This window comes from Lissotriton helveticus, chromosome 8, assembly GCF_964261635.1.
Source record: "Lissotriton helveticus chromosome 8, aLisHel1.1, whole genome shotgun sequence".
Taxonomy (NCBI): Eukaryota; Metazoa; Chordata; class Amphibia; order Caudata; family Salamandridae; genus Lissotriton; species Lissotriton helveticus.
The window spans coordinates 228,488,399-228,508,586 of NC_136069.1; the positions used below are offsets into that span (position 1 = coordinate 228,488,399).

A 20,188-nucleotide genomic window follows, 5' to 3' on the forward strand; every position below is an offset into this window, starting at 1 on the left:
TGATTTTGGAGACACATTAGGTATTTAATTTCTAAATATTTATGAATACAATAACACTTACCAGTTTTACACTGAACTAACTGTTTTGCACTGCTACTGTATGTGGCAGTGCATATTCAGTACAATCTTGGATACTTATGCCTTTTGTGAAGGCAATTACACTATGGGCGCAGTTGCGTCAGTCCTTCACTGGTCCACTGTGCAAAAGCCGCGTGAAGACTACCCACCCTATAATGACTTTTTAAGTCATTGGCAGTCACTTCCTTTGCCATTCCCATGGAGGTGCCTAGCCTGGCTTTTTAAATAATTGACAAGCAGTTCCTTTGCCATTCCCACAGCGATGCCTATAAAATAGGCACTGTAATGGGAACGTCAAAGCAAGTTCCAGCACGGCATGGACTCGAAAGCCCATGCCATGCTGGAACTTCTGAGCATGCACACAGGCGGCACATGTTGTGAGCCCCTCTGTGCATTCACAAGGCGTGAGGCACAAGGGGGCCCTTTATTTTCTCTCCGCCACTGTTTTCTTGAAGGAAAGACCTCCATGAAATCAGTGGTGGAGATAAAAGTTGTAATATGGTTGGCGGGACCACAGCAGTCCCGCCAAGCATATGGATGCCTCTTGACCGCTGGGCAACCACCAGGGAATGGCGGTTCCCTGGCGGAGTTGATGGTCCCAGGCCGGCACAATCACTAGGGTTGTAATGTGGTGGTTGCAAGTTCGCCACCACTAGTCTGGCGGTACTCGGACCGCCAGGCTCGTAATCGAGAGGAAATATAACAAAGCACACAACCTAACAAGGGCAGTAGTAGAATGCATTTTAAAACTTTTAAAAAACAGATTCCCCTGCCTTTATATGGTGCTCTACAACACACCCCTGAAAGCTCCTGCAAAATAATTGAATGCTGTTCAATGCTGCATAATATAGAAAATTATAATTGCTACCTATCGATACAGAAAAGAATAGCTCAGATAGTGAGATACATCTCACCCTGGACAGGATGCAACAAGGGCATCCGAAAGAAATCTGTGCAGGGCTTACATTACAATTACTTTTATGCACATAAGAAGTGGGCATAGCCAACACATATATTTTCTCATTTTTTGCAGATAAATTCAGGATAAAAACATGTGTCATTCCCTTTAACAAAAAACATGAGATGTTTTTTAAAGACATAATGAAAATAAAAGGTTAACTCAATACAGTTTTTTCGTGGTTCTTTTTTCCTCTGCTTAATGTAACCCATATGAGAATGATTCGGCCCCTCCCTGTGCCCCTCAACTTCTAGCTCTTCTTAAGTGCACTGACTGTACGACTGGCACAGATATACTATTGCTACTTGATGCCTCCTCACTTTTCTGTAGTGTGTTTCCATATTCTACTGTGCATACATTAGGCCGTCTTCATTCTCAAACCTCAAGTGAGCACTGCTCTGGCAGATGTTCCATTTCACACACTATCACCAATGTGCACTGTTGATTACACCCGTTGTGCAATTATAATTCTAATATGCTCAGTGCTTTTTACCTACACAACTCCTCTCAGGAACATGCTAATTTAGAGCAAACACAAGGAGATGATGGACGGAGCGCTGAAACTTTTCAGGCACTCACCCCCAGTCACAGATCTGGGTTGAATCCATCATCATTCTTTAGCTCACTTCGCCATCTCAATTCAGACCCAGCTAAATGCAAATCAGTCTTGACCCTGTGCATCATGAGAACAGTCCAGCCCGAACTGCCAAGCCAGGTCTTCCTGGAACTGGAACTGGAAATTCAGGAATGATGATGGATTCAACCCAGATCTGTGACTGGGGGTGAGTGTCTGAAAAGTTTCAGCGCTCCGTCCATCATCTCCTTGTGTTTGCCATGCTAATTTAGAACCATAGTCACAATCCTATTTTTTAAAAGTCGCAAATTTGTTTCTGTGGAGTTACTTGTACCTATGGAGCAGATGTAAGGCTTTTTAAGAATTCATACAGAAATCCAGGATTTGACCTGAGGATCCGGTACTTGCCATGTTAAATGTTTCTGCATATAAAAATTAGGTAAGTGCACATGCCTATAAACAGAAATATCGCTCAATGTTCTATTGCACATGAATATGTTTTATTTTTTCTTCAAGGGGAAACAATGTTTCCAGATTGATAGGCTAAGTCCCCTAAACCCAGATCAAGGTGGGGGTTATTTCCTGTCTACTCACACCCCGTAAATGCTTGCCAGAATTACATTTACAAGTGTTTTCAGGTTGAGAAAATACCTGCAAATGGTCAGTGAAAACCTACAAACCTGCAAATCAAGTCAAGTAGAAATGTATTGTCAATTAATACAAATCATTACAGTATAGTGCAAGCAATTAAAATAGCAAATTAACAATTTGTAAAATATAAATATGTGATGTCTATACACTAATTTTAAAGCTTCATTGAGAATTAAATCTCTTTGGCAGACTCTAGAAATATATCTAATAAAATTGTTCAAAACGGAAGCAAAGACATGTCAAAGCCATTTCTAAAATAAAGAAAATACGAACCATGGACCAAAAGACATGCAAGGCGAGGTGAGACCTGTTTTTTACAGAACCTAAATAACAAAGTTATTTCTACTATTCAGCCAAGCACCTATCAAACTGGAGCAAACAAGACATCGAACCATTAACAGACTTTGATGGAGCAATTTGTTTAACTTTATTAAAATTAAATAATGTATCCAAAAGGGTAATCACTTAGGGGCAGATGTACGTACATGGGATTCGTTAAAAGTGGTCTCAATCTGTGCAACAACGTTTAGTGAGTCAAGCTGTATTGTGCAAACTGACATATTTACTAATAGGTTGGTTCACAAAATACTGAATCGCAATGAGTCACAATTGAATCTACCTCATGAATATTAATGAGGTAGGTCACAAATTTCGACCCACTTTTATTATCTGCTATCACAGGAATTGTGACCCACTGAGGTCAGCAGACCACCATACCTGTATTTGCTTTTAAATAAAGCAGTCTTTTTTTTTTTACATGCAACCCTTTTTCCTTACATGCAACCCTTTTTCCTTAAAGGAAAATGGGATGTGTTAAAAATAAGGGAAATTTTTGCAGAATTATTTTTTAGGCGTAGGCAGAGGTCCTACCAATACCCAGGCTATTATACTTCGCTTCCCTTGCAACAAGTCAATCACTGATTTGACACCTTCCTGCTCTTTTGGCAGAGAACCTCTAGTTTAGATTTAGAGGACCCCACTATGACCATTCTAGCTGGTGTAATACTGACATGACACACTGTAAATTAAAGACAGAGCTGCCAATGAGAATGTTGTCATCCACATACTGCAAAATGTTTATATCAAAGGACTCATTTTGGGATCAAGTATGCAAGTTTGTGGGTGTAAACAAACTTTTACAAGGTGGGCCTAACCAAGAACACAATCAAACCTCTGCTTAGACTTCATTTAAACACTCAAATCTGGCTCAGGGCTGAATTTGTGGATGACTAATTTCCATTTACCAGAACAAAATTCGACGATTGCCGGAAATTGAGTGTTGCCTTGGATTATGTTTTTTACATAACTGTGAGCGGTGCTTCGTTTGTGTGATACTTCATCAAGGGACTGGTGTGACCATTGACACTAATTATTTAGACTCCCAAAGCACAACATACCAGTTTGTGTGTATTTCACATCTGCTTTCTAGAAATGTGCCAGTTACCACTTTACAGTGTTTACATTCTACAGGGTGACCCTTGAACATTGGAAAGAGAGATGTCTGACGGGCACCGAGTGTGGGGTGACGTACAGTGATTGGCAGACGCAGGCTGTCCTGTGGGTGTGGTCTACGCTGTTTTGGGCGTGGCTCACGCTCACCTGGATGCATCTGCACGTTGCGTGAAGGGCGTGGTTCACGCGGTTGGGCGTGGTTTAGCGGAGAAGAAGGCGGGAAGTGATTGAGAACAGCCACTGCCTGCGGCGTGTCAAGGAAGAGAACACAGGTGGGTGTGTGCATGGACTCTGAAGGGTACAACTTTTGCTTTGGTGTGCTTATAGATGTTTTCCTGCCAGGTACATTTCTGTGCATATATATATTGTCATTACAATTTTTGGATAAGCGGCAGTGACATTAAGTATATAAAAAGTTTTGAGAGCAGTGTAGTATAGGAAAGTGACAAAGTTTGGGTATGTTAAGGGTAGTGGATAAGTAACAAGTTGTCATTTGCACTGGTGGTAGCTGTGTCGATCTATACCTAGGATGATTTTTTTATCGCTTGCAGTCAGTGGGCACGAGTTTCTCAAGTCATTGAGTCGGCTATGGTAATACGTGACATAGGCATAATGAATTGTCTGCATTTGGGGTTGGTGACAGCCACATTTCCCTCAGCGCATCCTGTCCCCCATATATCCCGCTTAGGTCTCCTAATGTACCGGGTTTATGCGGATCAGTGTAAGGAGTAAAAGTTGAGCCATGGTTTGGGGTTCGTAGCGCTGATTGGATAGCCCCATTAGTTCTGTTTAGCACGGGCTGTGGGGTTAGTTCAGGAAAGGGCAGTTTTCAATCAGATTTCTGTTGGTGTAGGGGCTCGTTGCATAGCAGCGACAGACGTTTACTGAGAGGGCTCCTAACCGCCTGGGCCTTGACAGCTGCTTCCTGGTGCAATTGATGTGCGGCTGCACGTGCTCGATTCCCGCGCTTGGTAGGCGGGGCTTGCGTAGGCGTGCCCAGAAAGTGCACTACTTTGAGCCTCAGCAAGTTTACGCGGTAGGCGGGTTTTCCGCGGGGGCGGGCCTGTTGAAGCTGACACGTGGGTCGCTGGGCGTGGCAGCAGGTAGATCGGCTGTGCATTGTAGCTGATTCAGCATCTTCCTCCCAAACAAACATCAGAGGCTGGTCCTGGGATTGGAGGTAAGAAATCATTCTGCGCGCTTTGAAGCAGAGCATCCATGGCTGCGAATTGCTTTTGTACCCTGTTTGCAAACACTACACTTCATTTTCACATACCAGATGTTGTTCACAGTGCTCACGAGTATGTTTAATCCCCTGATGTTTGCATTTCCTGGTAAAGTTGGCTGCAGTTAACCTGCTTAATTATTGAGCGGCAGTAGCTGTGCTGGTTCTTGCCTGATTTTTAGTACACACACCGTTAGTTATATTTATTCGTATTATTTTATTTTATGTATGCCCAAAATTATGTTTGCAATATTCCGTCGAGTGTTTCCCCTTTGATTTTGGCATCAACCAATGAAAAACACAGCGTCAGTTAGTCTTTTCATGTAGGGTTGGTTAAATACTGCCCTTTTTGTTGGCAGAGGTTCAGTTTAAGCCTGGTAGGATGACATATCCTGTGAACATTTAAGGCTGACAGAACGACCACGCCCTAATTGAATAGGAGGTCTTATAATGTCTGTGCCAAGGGACAATTCTACTGACAGTGGCTATACAAATTATCCATTTTCAAAACTAATATAGATCTAAAAAACCTAACATTTGCATCTAAATTGAACGTACTTAGATGCGTTTTTACATATCTAAAAACCAGTGACCGTGATCGTTTTTAAATCCATGTTCTTTCTACTTTTTCAGCCAAAATGACGGGGCGAGCTCGGGTTCGAGCCAGAGGTCAGAGCCTGTCCCTTGAGGCTGGAGCTGTCGGGATAGCGGGGTCTCCTTCGAAGTCACCGAGAGGGGTTTGTATTACACCTTGGAAATGTCTGCTTTGTTTAAGTTTGTAAAATGTCTATATAGGAAGGATGCTGCCCATTTCTCAAAAAGAAAAGGCTATTCTACCAACCCCCCCCCAAGAACGTGTGATGAACCTTTAAATGCTGTGGCACTGAGACTCTGATAACACTTATTGAGATAGAAAAGGAAAACTGTCCAACACGCTTTTTGTCTTTAAGTTTACATTATTATTCACGTGCGACGGATCTCCGATAAACGAAAGCCACTTCCCATCTTAAAAGGCACATTCTAAAATGCATTTTTTACCTTGTGTCCCGTAGCAGTAGGTTAAAGATTCTATTTTAATTGATTGTTTTTTACTCCAGCATTAAATATATGAACAATTTAGTTATTCCATTTATAAAATAAAACGTGATTGACGTGCAGTTTCATTGTGTATTAAACTGTATAATGGTAAAACAAAACAAGTCCATTTTCAAATGATGTTACTTGTAATGAGATTATATATTACAATATCCATTCTTTAGCTGCCCGGGATTTATCGTGGAAAATAAATGAGATATTAAGTTATAAACAACAGCTTCACTTGTGCCCTCGTTATAAGTGGCACAGATGTCTGTCTGTTGAGTCCGCACTAAAGTTACCAATACCGTGGGTATTGGTAACTCCAGGGGTTAGATTGAACAGTGATTATAAATGGAACTCATTGGTTGCGTTTAGAAATTAGGAATTACTGAGGAAACCGATCCGTTTCTGTTCAATTCAAATTCAATTCAAAAATACTTTATTCGGTTTCCAAGTTCATAGAAAACCATGAAAGTTAATGAAAAGACAATAGCAATGTAAAATTACAATATATACAATAAAAAGTAAAAAATACATTTTAGTTGTTAAAAACAATAAAAAAATACAGTTAAAAAATTCATAGTTATTCAATGTTTTACACAATACATAAGGCCAAAATTTCATGTTCTCATTCCCTTGGTTATAATGTAACAACGTGGATACTATAAATCATGTTAACGAAGGTTTACTCTGTGCCTAACACACAATTTTAGGAAGCGAGCAAGACTCTTTGTATAGGACAAGTCCTCGGCAAATTGTAGAGCTAAAAAGGCTGGACGACAGGTACGCAGAACCATGGTTCTTAAAATTGGGATAATCCAAATCTTTCTAAAGTCGACATAAAATGTACAAAATAATACAATATGTATAGAGGACTGGGGAGAGACATCATCACATGGACAAAATGGGAGATTCCTAGACCAATTATTAACATGTGGGAATGAGACTAAGCGATGGAAGATGGTAAACCTAAGACGGGTCACCAACAGTTTATCATAATTGCTCATCTCAAATGTTAAATAAGGCTGAATACGAAGGGAAGCCTGGGTGTTCAGGGAATGCTGAACCAAGCTTTTACCACTCTCTGCGGTTAGTCTTAACTCCTCAAGATGTGACATACAGATCTTCTTTAGTGTCAGTTTGGAGACTACCGCGATAGACTGGGGAGACAGATAGTATTTCTCTAAACCCAAATCATGAAAAAAAGTTTTCACATAGACTAGCCAATTAATTTTCTGACTATTTTGTAACAGAAGGCAGTCATTAAGGAGATTTCGTGTGATTTCGTTTTTTGGGGAGGTCCACACCGGTACCATAAGAGAATCGGTTGCATTTTGATGACATCTGAGATATATGCCAGACCTAGTTCTCGATGACAGCAGTAAGATGAGGAACTTTGGGGTAACACTAGCAGATACCTCAGAAATGAGTTTTCAATTTTCTGTAATGGTTCCACATTCCTATGACCCCAAACCCCCTCACCATAGCAAGCTACACTTAAACACTTCGCCTGGTAAATTTTTAACATTTCGGGGGGTGACTTTTTACCCAGCCTTTGTGTGAATTTTATCAAGGCTGTTGTTACCCTGAGGAGATCCGTTTCTGATTTCCCCTGTAATTTCTCGTTTGTCGTAGACTTTCACTCAGATACATTGGTGACAGACAGCAGCCAAAATCTTCTTGTAAAAAATAACAGGTCCTTTGTGTTTACTCGGATTCAGAATTCTGATAGGGCGTGGAAACACTGCTCTTGCTAGAGTGCTGCTGCTTTTGTTACAGGGGGTTGATATTGTAGCGCTGCTGCAAAACCGGCCTCCTGTAACAAAAATAAGCATTTACAATGGTCTCGCCTTTGCAAAAGTTAGAGCTATTGGCATTGTAAATGACAACATTTTTATTTATGTGTTGGTTTTGAAAACAGATAAATGGCATTGTCATTTACAATGCCAATAGCTTACTCTCTCGCAAATGCGAGACCTATTGCATTTGCACCCACACACACACACACACCCACACCCACACAGAGCCACACACTCACACACACACACAGAGCCACACACACACAGAGCCACACACACACAGAGCCACACACACACAGAGCCACACGCACATACACCGAGCCCCAGGGCATTATTCCAAGAGCCAATGTAGTTTAAAAATTACTTGTGAAGAAGCATCCGGGGCACCGTAGAGGCGCTGACAGCTCATTTGCTACCGAGCGCCCGGGGGTCCATCACAGGGTGCTGAGGTAAACACCCTGTGTCACGAGGCCGCTAGAGACCTAAAAAAAGCCGCACTCCTCCCAGGCTAGCCCTTTCTGCCAAACACTGAAAACATTTTAAAGCATTTTAGCAGATTATGTCACAAAGAGGTGTGCGGGGGGATGACACTTTTTTGGGTAAACGAGTGCTCGGCTTAAAAGGGAATGAAGAACCTTTGACCATAGATTGGTCATGACCTATATCGGAAAATATATGAAACCGATAGATGCTGCTTGTGGGTAACTCTATGTCACTGAAATACATGATGTTTAATGAACGGAGTGCATCCTGAGGGGGGGGCTCACTGCAATGATTGTCATATGGAGCAGGTTGAGTCCTCATTTGCATAAGGTGGGTGTCTGTGAAGATGACGGGGCAGGACAATGGGTTGGAATGCTACCTGGAGCAATAGCAAGTGTTTTATTGCACGTTCAATTATAAAGGGAATGTGAGGCAAAAAAGGCACTTATTGTGGCACCCTATGCGCAGCATTCATGCCGTTGAGCCATACACTGTATGATACAAGGCATCATAAAATGGGAGTGTTTTGAGAAGCCTAGAACTCATTCACATCTGGAGTATGGAGGGCGCTTAGTCCCATCAAACCAGATACACAGCTTGCACGCTGTGCCAGCAAGTTGGATGTTTGGCAAACAATTCTCACAGTGACATTAAAAATGTGCACAATGGGCAAGAGAGGGCCAGTAGAATAAGAACGTGGCTTTTGATACACAGCCAAACTGGTGCCTAGCATGTTTGAAAATGCAACAGTTCAGAGGGCACTGTGGACAAGACAGTCAATGAAAGAAAGAAAAAAAACAGGCTACTAAAGCAGGTGTACAACGGGTGACACATACTGAAAGCACCATCCAACTAGGGGCACTAGTACACTGCCATCTAACCCTCCAGTGATCATCATTTCATTTCATTTCATCACTACGTCAATGAACGGGCACATAGCACCGATTAATCTGAAGAGCGGTGAGTGACAGGCCCATGTAGTGGGGCGGGGGGGGGCACCAACGAACCGCTGCACAACAAAGTGTCAAAGACTGGTGATACCAAAGAGCGCAACTTAACTGGTCTCACTACGAAAGGTATTGCGATACTAAACTGGATACATAGCAGCCAATACCATGCAGTCAATGAGAGTGCATGGCATGCATTAGGTCACCAATATACCTTAAGCACTTGGGGCACTATAATGACCCTATGTAAGAAAGACCAGCCGGTCCAATCAAACCAGAAGCATGACCGGCAATAAATAAAGGGCGATCATAGCAAAGGCACAACAGGAAAAGCAACACATCAAAACTGAGCTATTCTCGTGGCACGTTCTAAATAGGGGCAGAGTCGCCACCCCTTACAGGCTTTCAGGATGAGGCTGATGACCATAGCACTTCGGAAACCAACGTACGACGAGCAATACAACGCCAATACACTGGGCACTGAAGAATCTAGGCCTCGCCTCCAATCTCAGTAGCTTATGAAGACTTGACATTTCTCGTCACCGCCTTTACCACCACTTCACCAAAAGCCGTCCTTTTTCAGCTTTTAGGAGGAAATAAAGGATTTAAGAGATATACAAATAAATACATATCAAACTGTAAAGAGTTGTGTCTGTCTGATCAGTGGTGCCCCCCCCCTTACTATGGATGCAAGGTCAGCGATATCGGGGTGAAAATAACACAGTGTTCAAATGAATTAAACTAGAAGTGCCTGGAGTGCACGGGGTGCGTGTCGGTGCGCTGTGGAGCCGCAGCGACCGATACCTTCTTCTCCTTCTGGTAATGGCGGCAGGCCAGCTCTTCCGCGAGCGGAGGCGGCTCGAGCCTGCTGACAAGCCCTCCGGGGAATGGTGGTTCTTCCTCCCGGGAGCTCTCCTCCTCCTCGCGCCCATCACCTGCTTCCTCGGCCTAGTCTACACGCGGGCTGCGGGTGGCACCGGGCCCACCTCCGCCCGGCGGACCCTCCATGCCAGGGCCCACCTGTGCCAGGTGCGGCCTAGTTGCTTGAGCCAAGGAGGGCACGGCGGTGCGCAGGGAGCAAGCAGGCTGCGATTGAAAGTATTTTGTTAAATCCCGAGGCCTAGCAGACGAACCGAGCAGGAAGAGGGGCTACAGGGACGGCCGCTGCAGCCCAGCAAGAGCCCAGTGACGTGGTGCCAGTGGAGAGCACTCCGGGAACCACGGCCTTTTTCTTCTTTTATTTTTATTTTTATTTGCAGCCTTGCATTTCTATCTACCCCTCCTTCCTCTCTCCCTCCCTCTCGCTCAGTGCCGAGGCTGAGTCCCTGGCGCAGCTTTGCAACAGAGGCCCTCAGCAACAGGGAGAGTCGATTTACACAGGCAGCAATGCAGCCTCCAGACTCTGCAGCCTGGGCCTACAAACAACAGGCAAACATGGACACGAAGAAATGCCATAGCAAAAATATATAAGTCTAACAGTGGAGCTCTTATGGGCTACCATTTGCACGGCTCCAGGCAAATACCAGATCAGGCATCTTTGGTTGTTAAACGATTGACAGTTATGACCCAAATCAATTAACTCTTGTTTTGTAAAATAGGAAAGCCTTGGCTGCCCCTGCCAGAGCACAATCCCCATACAGAGCAACAACGCCAATGCTCATTTGGTCTCTCAGTCAATGAGGTTTAAACATCTATTTCTTTAATTTTAGTATAATCACGGCACCCGCGCATTACTTTTACAATGTTATAAGTAAAGCGCGAGTGCCACGATTATACTAAAATGAAAGAAATAGATGTTTTTTCTATTTCTTTCATGTTGGTATAATTGCGGCACTCCCGCTTTACTTATAACATTTTAAAAGTAATGCGTGGGTGCCGCGATTATAGTAACATGAAAGAAATAGAAAAACATCTATTTCTTTCATTTCGGTATAATTGCGGAACCCATGCATTACTTTTAAAATGTTATAAGTAAAGCGCGGGTGCCGCGATTATACTAAAATTAAAGAAATAGATGTTTTTTTCTATTTCTTTCATGTTGGTATTATCGCGGCACCCCGGCTTTACTTATATAACATTTTAAATGTAATGCGTGGGTGCCACGATTATACCAACATGAAAGAAATAGAAAAAACATCTGTTTTTTTAATTTTGGTATAATCGCGGCACCAGCGCATTACTTTTAAAATGTTATAAGTAAAGAAAATTATCTTTTAGCCCCGTCCCTTTCAGACTGGGTGCCCCGACTTCCTGCTGGCATAAAAGGTTCCTTATCTTCTTTATGGGGCCATCTGGACAGATAAAGAAGATAAGAAACCTTTTACGCCAGCAGTAAGTCAAGTAAGCCAGTCTGAAAAGGACGGGGCTTAGAGAGAAAGAAGAACGTCACTAAGACCTCTTCTCCAATGGATGGCCACCGTTTAGCATGAACAGTGATGCCAGCCAATGGAGAAGAGGGGTGGGGCTTAAACTCACTAGTGGAAAATACTGAATATCATTAAATCTCGCCAGCTCGACTGCGCAGTCTTTCGCAGGCCGAGACCTAAAAAACGGCCACCACCCACTGCACCACCAAACTCATAATAAGGCCCTAAATCGTCACCACAGTGGAAGCCCAACAGAAGTGAGTTAATTACAAATTGAGGCTTTTAGGTAACACAAAGCATGGTTTTAAAAGTTTCCTTTACTTGGTCAAAATTCGCCATTCACTATTGAAGTATGTATGCACTATTAAAAAATGAATTAAAAAAAAAAACAGAATTGTTTCCTAACAGAAATAATATAAATGTATCTTTTAGTCATAACTAAGTTTCTCTAGACAAAAAAGCTACGGTTATACATCGAAAACATTATTTTCCAATTTTCAAATTTTGTATGCATTAAGCGTTGAGTTTCAATGGATAAAACTTTTCTTTGGACTAAATAACCGACACTCATTTTTTTAACTGCTTATAATTTTGTAGATCGTAAAACAGAACACACAATACAGCAAATTTGCACAAATATTGCACTGCACTATTTTCTTTTCGTAACAATAACAATTATCTCTAACAAACCAATGTGTTCTTTAGCACTGACATTCAATATTTATGTTCAGAACAGAAAATTCGAAATCTACTTACATATGTGTGTTTGTTTATTTATTATTTACTTTAATTTGCAACTTTTTTGACAATGGGCGGGCAATCACACACAATACTGCATCAGTTATTATGCATGTACGCATTGGTCAGGACTATGATGACTTAATTCATTGGCTTATTGTTGCAGGTGACATTATGGTTTTAATCCCTAGTACAAATTACGACCATATCAGCAGGTTGCATTAACCATCCAGTAGTACAATATCCCAATCCTGCCTTTTGTTTAACAATTCATGTGTAACACTGCTTTCTACGATTCAGCTTGGTTCATCAAACACATGTGAAGTAGGTCCCAAATATCCCAGTTTGGGATGCTGAGGGCAACATATGGGACTAAACTTCACATGATTCCCTACGCATTATTCATCTTTAAGCCAGTCTTTGAATCGAGGGGGCCGTGTTCTCCACCATATCATAGCAACTCTCCACTTTCCCAACAGCATGTCAATTGCTTTCCCTTTCCTATATGATTTCAAAATGTTCTTCACATAGACTAGTAGTGCAGTGAAAAGGGTGAATTCCTGTTCATATGGATCATGGATTCATCGTCTCACCACTCACGGCGAATAGGAATTAACCAGTGGCGGCTGGTGACTTTTCAAATTAGTGGGGTGTAAAAGTTGGGATGAGTGAAACTGAATGCTGTTAACCTTAGAAATGCCAACAAACATGTTATTTTCAGCAATTTAAAAAATGGGGCACTAGGAGCTACTAGAATAACATACATTTGTTTTTTATAGTGACAAGTTTCTACCAATACCTCACAAAAATGTACCCACTTGAAATGTGTAAATGTTGGCAGAAGTGTTAACATGTTTCTAAAAAGATGTCTTTTCATATTTCTTTCAAAGAGGCACCTTAAGACTCAGAGAGAATGCATTCAGACAGGCAAGTTAAGGGACAAGGTGCAATTTAGGCTTAATTTATTTACTGACATGCAAGGCTACAAATCCTGTAGTGAACTGAAATGCATACTTTTTAGACACAAACCTCTTATGAGATCGAAGATTCAGCTGTTGCTACTTTCCCTTACTTTTTTAGCTTGCTGAGCCATTGCAGTGTCTTCGCAGAACGCTTGGTCCAAAATGTAGCTGTGTGCCTGATCAAACTCCAACCCTGACACAGCTGTGGTCTGAAATGACCATAGCACGTATGTCTCTTTACACTTGCCCCTTCAAACTGCTGACCCCTAGAATCCGGCAGTGATTTCTGCGGTTGCCAAGAGGCACTTCTACAAGCCTTAGAAGCATACGCTGCCTGTCAGCAGAGTGCCACGCAGTATGGATAAAATCTAAACAGTCCTGGCTGCCTCGCGTTCTTCTCCAGGTTGATAAAATGCGTACCACCACGTGACATAAGAATAACACCTTTCATCGCTGTTAAGAACCTACGGTGAGTCAGCTACATAAAAGATAAGTTATTACAGTACAGCTGTCCACTGCAGACGCGGCGTCACAAATCCCTGTGCGTTCAATGGAAATACCACGTGTGCTTGCATTTTCCAAGGCTGCACAATCAGTGCGTGCCAGGATTAGCTCAAAGTATTCTGCCGCCGCTATCGCTGTAGACGATGAAATAATTCAGTAGTCAGTACTTTGTGAAAGTCTTATCACAGGCCGACAGACAGCAGCTCGCTCGGACACGTCCCCCTGGGATTCGCGCGCCGCTTTGTGTAAATGACTGCACGCAGGTGTCAACCGAAAGTCTCCCGAACGAGCTACCATTGTTCGCCGTCCGCCCAGCAATGTCTCTATACACCACCGACCCACCTAGCCTCCCTCCGGGCCTAGAGCGCACCTGTCCGTGTCACTGGCCTACACCGGCGTCAGCCCAAGAGACGTCGGTCTCCCGTGCTACAGAGAAATCTGGGAGTTCTTCCACCTCTCATAGGGAGGAACCAGTGAGGCAAAACAGTGTTCAATGAGACTATGTGAAAGTGAAACCTGCTCAACTCCCACGTGCCCACTGTGATTCAGAAAAACATGCACTCCCAAACGACATCAGTCGCGGGCCTTGGCCGGCATGACGGGCAGGTGGGGGGGGGGGTGAAAATGAGGTTGTTGCAGGGGGGGGGGGCAGAAACGGGACGTGAGGTGTTAAATCAAATGAAAAAAATATATAAAATAAAACTTACCATCAGCCACCTCAGCTTCTGTCCCGACTCCCGCTCCCTCCTTCCTGCGTTATTCCTGCAGCTCTCGTCATCAGGCAGCCTCCCTCCCCTCCACCAATCACAACACTGCTATGGTACTATGGCAGTGTTGTGATTGGTGAGGTCGCTGCCCCACCCGGGTCATTTTCTCTATGTATGCTGCAGCATACATGGAGAACAGGGAGAGTGGGCAGTCCTGCTTGCGGGCAGGGGGGAGTGGCTTGCCCACTGTTGTTCATACTGACTGTTTGGACGGCCTCAGGCTGCTCAAACAGTCAGTATGAACAACAGTGGGCAAGCCATTCCCCCTGCCCTCGAGCAGGACCGCCCACCCCCAACCAGGAACTTCTGCTTTCTCGCAGTGCGAGAAGGCAGAAACAAATGGTAGGCCCAAACACCCCTATAGAGGTGCCGCCACTGGAATTAACTGAGTGGCAGTGCCACGCCAAGTAAACAAACACTGCAGCAGAGGACAACAACAGCAGCGTAAACTATCACTAATACCAAACCTTACCAAACTGGCTAGGGTGTTGTACACTCTGGGCCAGATTCTGATGAGGTTAGGAATGGCTCCAACCCTCAGTCGGAGCCATTTTAACCTCATCGGACCTGCCCGTTCAGATTCCTTTCCAACCAAGCCATTCCGATGGGCATGGTTAGAAAGAAATCCGACTTGGTATTCCCGTTGGCTTCCGACAGGCTCGGAGAGCCCTTTTACCATTCAGAAACCCTTCAATACTCCCCGGGCGACTCTTTCTGGCTGAGGGAGTAGGATGGCAGTTTTCCATTGCCTTTGCGTGCCGGCCTTTCCGACACAGAAAGGCAGTGGGAAACTGTCTTTGGGGGCCCCCAGCAGGGCCCCATGGGTGCGAGGCCGCCAAATGGTGACTTAGGGGGCAATGATGCCCCCCTGTTGATCCGTGCACCCGGTGGCACACTCAATGTTGGTGTTGAGGTCAGTGTAGGCTGTCTTCAAGTGGATCCCCACCGAAACGAGAATAACAGTCACCCAGGCCCTCATCTCAAGTAGGCTGGACTACGGAAATCCCCTCTACGCAGGAACATCAAACAAGCTCCTGAGACGGCTGCAACGCATCCAGAACACTTCGGCATGACTATTCCTCGACATCCCCCGCCGCAGCCACATCACACCCCACCTGAGAGACCTACACTGGCTCCCTGTCAACAAGAGGATAACCTTCAAGCTCCTCATCCACGCACACAAGCCCCTCCACAACGCCAGACCAGCGTAGCTCAACAGACGACTCAGCTTCTACGGCCCTACCCGCAAGATCCGCTTTGCTGGCCTCGCCCTCGCCACAGTCCGGTGCATCCGAAGAACAACCGCCAGCGGCAGATCCTTCTCCCACCTCACCGCAAAGACCTGGAACATCCTCCCCACCAACCTTTGGCAGACCCAAGACCTCCTGGCCTTCAGAACACTTCTCAAGACCTGGCTCTTCGATCAGTAGCAGCACCCTCCCCCCCAGCGCCTTGAGACCCTCATGGATATGTAGTGCGCTTAACAAATGTCCTGATTGATTGATTGATTGATTGATTATCCCCTTCCCTGAAACCCTAGTTATAATTGTAGTCCTAACCCTGAATATAACCAGGACTCTATACTAACCTTATAGTGGACTGCTTCCTTCCCTTGCACAGCTCTGCCGAGTAGCTGCTGGCTCCGCCGGTGCTGCTGACCCGCTTGTCAGGAGTTTGAGGCCCTCCTCCACCCTCAGGCTCCTGCCTGCGCCTCATCCCTGGTGGTCTAATAGCAGAGCATCACTGCTCTGCTGGTGGGCTGCCCCTTCTGTCTCTCTTTTTTCTGCTTTTTTCCTTTTTTGCTGCTTTTGCCTTTTACTATTCCTTTTGCCCTTTGCTCTCTTGTTTCTCTGCCCTTGCCGCTGCGATCCCCTGAGACCCCGTCCCCTCCAGAGACTCTTCGCACGTTTCCCACCTCCCAGCTGTCCAGTCCCCAGCATGCTACTTAATGGTGGCTGTGCTGTGGGCGCGCCAAAGGCTGGCTAGAAGCAAGCCACTCTGCGCCCGTCCACACCTGGACCGCGGCCAGTGCCATGGACCCTGGTTCTCAGACCTTCCACCGATACAAAGCTAGCACCCTCCTCGCCCTCAACACAGGACGCCACACCGTCTGCCACCTCGTATCACCAAAGGACACCCAAAGACCCTTCTCCTGCCAGAGCTGCAGCCACACCTTTGTCCACGCCAACACACTCGCTCCTCTCACCGACCAACAGCACACCTTACCAGGTGAACTACATCCACTTCAACACGCGCTCCCTCCACAAACACCCCACAGAAATCTGGGACTTCCTCGATGCCGCCTCTCCCGACATCGCCTTCTCAGAAACCAGGACCAAACCCTGCTCTTGTCCAAACATCGCCACCGCCATCCCAGATGGCTACAAAGTCACCCGCAAGGACCCCGACAACCAATGAGGAGGAGGAGGCAATGCCATCATCCACAGGATCACCCTCCACCTGACCACTCACTCAAACGACCCAACGACAAACCATGGAACACCTCTATTTCCAGATCAACCCCAACACCACCCTCCACGGCACCCTCGTCTACAGGCCACCCAACCCCTGCCTGCCCTTCACTGATGATATCATAGACCATGTCACACCCCAGACTCTCGCATCCACTGGTTACATCCTACTTGGTGACCTAAACTTCCACCTGGACTACCCTAGTGACCAGAACACCGCATCCCTTCTAGAGAACCTCATCAACATCGGACTTGAGCAGCTAGTCACCACTTCGACCCACACAGCCGGACACACACTTGACCCTGTCTTCTCTGCCAGCAGGAACATTCCCTACAGCCACACCACCAAATTCCTCTGGACGGATCACCATTGCATGGACTCTGCCTTCGCCACTCCCATCATTCACCACCGCCCCTACTGCCCCTCCCATCGTAGCTGTAACAAGGCCAACGAAGAACATCTCATCGCCTTCGTCAGCTCTACTGCACCACCGACATCAACAGATGCTATCAGCTCAGCACGCAACCTTCACCAATGGATCTCCAACTGCGCCGACACTCTGGCACCCCTCTAGAAGGCACCAGGCAAGCAACAAGCCAAGAAAGCCAGCTGATTCACTACTTCCCTCTACAGATCCAGACGCACCTGCAGACAACTCGAGAAGAGATGAACAGCAGAACCCCATAAACCCATGCAACCTTCTTAACCACCAAGAATGCACCTTCAAAATTGCCGGCAATGCACACCACCTCCTCCTCAAACCAATAAAGAAAACGGCATTCCAAGGCGGAATCAAAGTCAACCCACACAGCAACAAAGAACTCTTCCCCATCTTCAAAGAGTTCACCAGGCCCAACAGCGAGACCACAGACATCCCACTCCCCCAAGACCTCTGCAACAAACTTGGCATCTTCTTCCACCACAAGATCAGGCAAATCTATGACAGCTTCAACAGTCAAGACCCTGCCACAACGGCACGCAACCTTGCCACACCCCAACAGACTCTGCTCAAATGGTCTCCAATTACTACAGATGACACACTCAAGACCATGAAGAGCATCCCCTCCGGAGCCCCATCAGACCCATGCCACTATCACATCTCCTATACAGCAGCCACCTCCTTCACCCCAGAGCTTTGCCACCCCATCAATTGCTCCATTGAAACTGCCACCTTCTCCGACGCCGCCAAGATCAACCCCCCCGCTGAAGAAGCCATCCGCTGACCCGACAGACCTCAAGAATTTCAGGCCAATCTCCCTCCTCCCCTTCCCAGACAAGGTAATTCAGATAGCCATCAACGCCCTACTCTCCGAGTTAATCGAAGAGAACCACACCCTGGACATTTCTTAATCCTGCTTCCAAAGTAACCACAGCACCGAGACTGCACTCCTTGCTGCCACTGATGACATCCACTCCCTCCTTGACCGTGGCAAAATGCAGTCCTCATCCTACTGAACCTCTCAGCCGCTTTCGGTACCATTTCCCACTACACCCTAATAACAAGACTCCACAATGCCGGCATCTCTGACAAGGCCCTGGACTGGATTACTCTTTCCTTACCGGAAAAACACAGTGAGTCAGACTACCTCCGTTCCTCTCAGAGTCTACAGAGATCAGCTGTGGAGTGCCCCAGGGCTCCTCCCTTAACCCCACCCTCTTTAAAGTCTACTTGGAATCCTTCATGGATATCGTCAGAAACCATTGACTCAACATCGTCCCCCATGCAATAACACCCAGCTTATACTCTTCCTAACCAACGAACCCACAGCCACCAGATTCAACTTTCACAGCTGGATGAAGGCTGTTGCCACCTTAATGAAAGACAGCTGCCTCAAGCTCAACTCGGACAAGACAAAAGTACTCATCCTGGGACCTGCCCCCAACAACTCCGGGTGGCCCACAGACTATGCACGTAACCTCAGCATTATACTGGACTCCTCTCTCACAATGAACCGTCAGATCAACGCTGTTTCCTCATCCTGCTTTCACACTCTCCACTTCCTCCGAAAGGCATTCAGAAGGATCTCCACATAATCCAGAAAGGCGGTCACCAACGCACTCATCACCAGTAGATTCAACTATGGCAACGCACTCTATGTCGGCGTCACCAAGAAACAGCCCAGGAATCTTCAGAACATACAAAACGCTGCAGCCGAACTGGCCCTCGACATCCCTCGCTTCAGCCACATAACACAACATGTGATGTGTTCCACATTGCTATATGGTCATAATTTTTATGGACTAATCTTTTCTTTCACATATCTTATCAGATCTTACAGAAACTTACCAATTGAGTATTGTAAGTATTATGTATTTTATTCATTGATCTAAATCAGAGTGCACTCAAATTATAGTTTTTTGCAACAGGAGTAGTATCCGGGATCATTCTTTGGTCCTGAAGAAAAGCCTTGGTGTAGGGCTTGAAACATGTAGGCTGCAGAAATTCATGTAGGTAATTGTTTTTCAAATATTCTCCAATTTTTAATCATACCAGATAGAGGCAAGAATAAAAATGTGTTTCCTAATAAGCCAGGTATTTTTAATTTCTCCACTAAAAAATATCCCCCCACTCTTATGTGTCTCTCCATCGTTCATTGTATATGATCAAAACTGCTCCCACTTATCGATCGGTCATAGCATGCCCCATTCCGCAGTGGAGCGGGAAGAAACCCAATGATGAATAGTGTCACCAAGGGTAAACCCTGGTGGATGAGGGTTATTTAAAGAAAACTGTCTGTTTTCTACTGAACATCAGGAGTGGAAAGATAGTCCCATTAAATGGATGAATTATCCATTGTTGTCAGTCAAATATTTTGGATCTCAGATTGCTTAAGCAGCCACCATGGTGAGGGCCTGGGTTGCTGCTGGTGTACATATACCTTGGTGTTGATATACCTTGAAATGCACAGTTGGCAGGTCTAGGGTTCTGGGAACAGGAGGCCCCATCCTAGGCCCCCCACTACAGCAAGACTTCCCCTGCTTTAATCCACCATTGCACAAGACCTGAAGAGAATGCCCTGCAACTGCACCCGAGCTTAGTGGTCCTCCAGAAGACCGGTGAGGCTTCCAAAACCACACTCACTATCATGATCTCATCCTGCTGAGCGTGGCGGGTCTTTGCTAACCCTCAGTTTG

The 20,188-nt window shown here is 45.4% G+C and overlaps 1 protein-coding gene across 1 annotated transcript in view; it reads left to right on the forward strand.

Annotated features, from left to right (window-relative positions):
- The first annotated feature begins 3,983 nt into the window (after positions 1 to 3,983).
- Positions 3,984 to 20,188, forward strand: part of PIWIL4 (piwi like RNA-mediated gene silencing 4) — a 413,451-nt gene continuing 397,246 nt past the window's right edge. Inside the window, exons 1-2 of the mRNA XM_078655965.1 lie at positions 3,984 to 4,893; positions 5,572 to 5,675. Of these exons, the coding sequence (XP_078512091.1) occupies positions 5,577 to 5,675 (99 nt within the window). The 5' untranslated portion in view covers positions 3,984 to 4,893; positions 5,572 to 5,576. The remainder of the gene's footprint in view (positions 4,894 to 5,571; positions 5,676 to 20,188) is intronic.